Genomic DNA, 5,000 nt, shown 5'->3' on the forward strand with positions numbered 1-5,000 from the left:
CTCTTCCTCTTGTTTTGTTAAAGTTTTCATAGTTTATATAGAAAATATTTATTTTAATGTTACTTTTCTTAGAATATTCTATTTTTCCTTGATTCCTTTCCTCATTGGGCTATTTTCTCTGTTGGAGCCCCTGGGCTTTTAAACATCCTGCTTTTCCAACTAGGGTTGTAGCTTAGCAAGTAATAATAATAATAATAATAATAATAATAATAATAATAATAATAATAATAATAATAATAATAGGGAGGCATCAAACTATTGAGAGTACTACATTGTTGAACAAGAGGGGGAAAAATAAATTGATAGAATCAAAAACTGCCGATGAGCTGTTGAATGAATTCAGACAAGGAAAGAAATAGTTTCAATTACAGATAAACCGGAGAAAATCTTCATAGATATCCTAGAATTTTTAAGTGAATAAGAAATTTTTTACAGTGGCTGAGAACAAATACTATGTTTATTTTTAATTACCAAAGTCGTTCTCTGCCATGAAATCATATTTCAACCCCACAGCTAAAATGTAAAAGGACACGTATAACAACAGCTCACCTCGGTAACTCCGGAAGAGGGATCGAAACCAACGCCGTCTATAGTGAGCAAAGTCCCGCCTCGTTCACCTCCGGATACCGGAGTCACGTCTCTGATGGCTTCAAAATAACAACAGTGATGATAATCATAGTAACAATAAGAAAGGGGGTAAGAATGTTTCACCCTTGTTATAAGGCATTAAAAGAACAGTTTTATTCAAAATTGTGATCACAAGGAAAATGTTAGGGGTCCTACGGCATCCCGTGTCCTAGGGCATCCCGAAGTAAGGGCGCAATGCCCTATGACTCCATCAGAATAAACATTATGTCTCAGTTGCTGGCTTAAAATGCTAGTTATGATGTCTGCTTTTTTTGCTGTGTTCTCTCAAGTCGGAGCGGGAGAGGAGACTACATCACCAGCCTTATGATCAACTAAAGAACTTCGGGAACGCTTACCCCTACTGAAGGCGCAGATGCAAGGAGAACATAAGATGCTATAAATCAGTATCAGTATTACAGCCAAGGTGCCGTTATTAATTAAGGGCATCCCTCGATATTCTCCCCTCTTGCTTGTTGCTCTATTTTAAAGACTTGGCCCTTTAAGTTAAATCATTTTTTTTTATCGAGGATTTATCGTTGCTGCCTAAATCATTCACCCCATTCCCCACTCAGTACTCAGTTATTCATATTGTAAAGAAGAGTTCGTCTTTTAAATAAACTTTATTCAATTACTGTGTATGTGAAAGTTTTAAGTTAATTATATAACAAAACTCCGCAAGCATTCTTGTCCTTAACTGATCTGGTTTATGGAAGGTAGAAAGCTGAAATTCCTATGGTTATGAAATTTATATAAATGTCCTCTTTTTCTCATTTTCTCTCTTTTCCTTACACCTCTTCCTACAAAAACGTGTGCTCATTATGAACTATGATAATGGACACATTGCCTCATTTGATACTATGTTATTATACCTGGATATGTGTGGTATTGGTAAAGTTGATCTTGAGAATCGACGAACAGACTCGAGCTGAAAGAAACCGAGGCCCCGCGCTTCTCGACGAAGACAGACACATTCATGGCCCCAATAAAGGAACTACCGGGTAAGAGACACTGGATGTGGGTCGTCGAGATATCGTACATTTCCGTATTGTTGTCGTATGGAATCTCACAAGCAGTTCCTCCTATGTAAGCTCTAGATAAAAATAAATAATTGATAGGCGATTTGTGTATGACAGATTTAGAAAGAAATCATGGTAATTATACGTAAATATGATGGTAATTTTCCTTTCACTTAGTTTGAAAACTTTACGTCGCTTAAGAACACCTCGGGTAAAAATCGGGCTTAATGTAAACCAAATGACAACCCTTATCTCTCTCTCTCTCTCTCTCTCTCTCTCTCTCTCTCTCTCTCTCTCTCTCTCTCTCTCTCTCTCTCTCTCTGCTTTTATGAATGACTGTGTGCGACAGATAGAGAGAAAGAACAGATGAATACTGTGAAAAACTGCAGAGTGTAATAGATAAGATTCCAGAGAGGTATGAAAATTGTGATTGGTGACTTCAATTCTAAAGTTTGATGGAATAATCAAGGTATAGAGAATGTGAAGGGTGTTGAAGGTCTTAGCGAAGTTACCAATAATAAAGAGAGAAGGAGGACTCTTGAGAAATGTAAGAAGCTAGAGAGGTGCAGATATTGATAGTGATCACCAGCTCCTTATTGCCACACTGAAATTAAAACAGAAAGCATCAAAAGGAAAATAGATAGAATACCTAGGTTTGATTCAACTAACCTTTAAGAAGATGAGCACAGAGAGACCTTTGCAATTGAAAGTAGGAATTGATTTGCAGTCTTAGACACTTTAAGAAACGAAGAACAGACAATTAATGAAGAATGATGTGATATTAAGAACATAATTATATCAGTCAGTTGGTAGTGAAGTTTTGGGACATGCAGTTACAAGGAGAAAGCCATGGACATCAAATGATACTTGTGATACAATAAAAAGGAGACAAAGACAGATATTGATTGTTGAAAGTTTTCGAGGAAGTAATGAAAACCACAAAGTAGAGAATGCTAAGAATTCCAGTATTGATATTGAAGTCAAAAGAAAAGTCAAGAATATCTGAAGAGAATATTAAGACAGGAAAGAAGATGAGGCTGGCAAAGCTATGAATTTAGGAAGTGACTATGGTGTAAGAAATTCTCATAGAATTATTATTTAAATTTCTACTGGGGCAACGAAGAACCATATACCCCTCAAAAAGAGTGATGGATCGGTTATAATAACAGAAGATGAAGAAAGGTAATGTTAGATGTAACACTTTAATGAATTCATGAATAGGAGATATGAAGGGAATAATTGACAGACATACCTGAAGATGATGAAGACCTTGATGTGTACATGAATGAATTCAGTGTGTTTGGAATTGAAGCTATCATTAAAAAACTAAAGAGAAGGAAAGCCCCGGGATGCAATGGAATAACTGGCGAGATGATATGGACCAAAAATGAAGTGACTCCCAGAATATTTATAAAATCATTTTGTAAAATGTGTCGTGGATAGGCAAAACCCGAGGAGTGGGAGCTAGGAGTGTTAGTGAAAATAACAATAAAAGTAAATCGGACCAATTGCAGTAATTACAGAGGCATAATACTTACATTAGTTATTATGAAAATACATGGTATGCTTATTCTAAAGAGACTGGAGAGTAAGACTGATGAAAAGCTGAGAGATAGACATGCAGGATTTTGAGAAGGTAGAAGTTGTACAGATCAAATTTTAATTTTAAGATATGTGGTACAGCAATATGTAGAATATAGAAATCTACTTGTGATGGCATTTGTGGACTAAGAAAAAACCTTGTGGAGTCATCAGTTATTATGGAGTTCCCCTTCAATATGTAAATTTGATCAAGTCTGTTAGTAGACTCTTTAAATGAATTTCCAGTGAACATTGGAGTATTCCAAATGTGTTGTCACCTATGCTGTTTATCCTCCACATGGTTTTTGTAATGTATAGAACAGTTGGGGATGGTGGAGAAGGATTGAGCTGGATTGGTAACAGGATATTAGCTGACCTAGAGTATGCTGATGATGCGGTCCTTATTAACAGAACGCAACAGGATTTGCAAAGCCTGCTTACCAGAGAGCATGAAATATCACATGAGGTTGGGTTCAAGATAAATAGAAGAAGGACATAGATGATGAGATAAGAATATGCCATGAGAGATGAAATATCATTGGTAGGAGAAAGGATTAATGAGGTGGATTCATTTAGATAATTAGGAACTATGATCTCTTATACAAGATCTTTAGAATTTGAGTTCAATGAGCTAGGTTTAGTAAAATTTGGAAATCGAATCGCCTGAAACTACATTTAATAATCAGGGTATATCAGTTTAGTGAGATCGGCGTTACTGTATAGACATGAGCCATGGTATAACAATGAAACACTATACAATAGATTTTGTAGATTTTGTGGAAGAATATTGGGAGTTAAATGACAGGACAGGATTAGAAATAGAGCTATAAGAGAGATTATCCGAGTACCTTAAGTGGATGAGATCATGGTGAGGGGTAGAGGGAGATGATTTGGTTATGCTCTTTGCACTTTCCAAGAGAGATTAGTTCACCAAACTTTCAACGGGGCTCCACAAGGCACGAGAAGAGTTGGAAGACCCAGACCTACATGGCTGAGGACTATGAAACGTGAAATAGATGATGATATACGGAGAAGTACTGATTTAAAACTCAAGCTAGAGACGACTGGCGAAATCTAACCGAGGCCCCTGCGTAAATAGGCGTAGGAGGAGATGATTATGATGATATATATATATATATATATATATATGTGTGTGTGTGTGTGTGTGTGCCAGTGTATTTGTAGGTACATTCTAGAAACAGAAAGATAAGGCACAATGTAAGAAATATTTTACATTGATGGATTCAGTCTTCATACAGAGAAATCTTCCTACGAATTATCAAAACTAGCAACAATCAATAAGGAACGTATACTGTTTTCTTGATAAAGCGGCCTACCAAGCGTTGACAGCAAATATCAGAATTCAATAAAAAAAAATAATGTTAATCAATTTCTGCTAAACGGAACTGCACCTTTCTATACTCTTCTACTATGCATAATATTGTTCTTTCCTCTACCTCTATAGAATGATCACCCTTGCACTCAACATGTCCACTTGCTCTATGCTACTACATTCCTGGTGAACGTGGGGATATTTTCTTTATAAATTGTGAAATAAATACTTAAAGAATCATAGATGAAATAGGAGTTAAAAAAAAATCTGAAAAAGGTTTGCAAAATAGAATACCGAGTAAGATTCCCTTCATCGTTTTGGCTTGGTTCATAATCACTTCTTGAAACATCTTTAATAAAAGGAGAATTTACATAAAAAATTAAGTTTTTCTTTTATATATAAAAAGTATCAAGACAGTTTGGTTTCTTAAAGGACAGAGAAAA

General features: G+C 35.7%; 1 protein-coding gene across 1 annotated transcript in view; it reads right to left on the reverse strand.

The window, feature by feature from the left end:
• LOC137643032 (fibrocystin-L-like) overlaps positions 1-5,000 on the reverse strand; it is a 222,281-nt gene that overhangs the window by 201,157 nt on the left and 16,124 nt on the right. The window contains exons 6-7 of the mRNA XM_068375884.1: positions 1,497-1,717; positions 550-647 (exon numbers count right to left, since the gene is read on the reverse strand). Of these exons, the coding sequence (XP_068231985.1) occupies positions 550-647; positions 1,497-1,717 (319 nt within the window). The remainder of the gene's footprint in view (positions 1-549; positions 648-1,496; positions 1,718-5,000) is intronic.

Source organism: Palaemon carinicauda, chromosome 6 (genome assembly GCF_036898095.1).
Source record: "Palaemon carinicauda isolate YSFRI2023 chromosome 6, ASM3689809v2, whole genome shotgun sequence".
In the NCBI taxonomy this organism is placed as follows: Eukaryota; Metazoa; Arthropoda; class Malacostraca; order Decapoda; family Palaemonidae; genus Palaemon; species Palaemon carinicauda.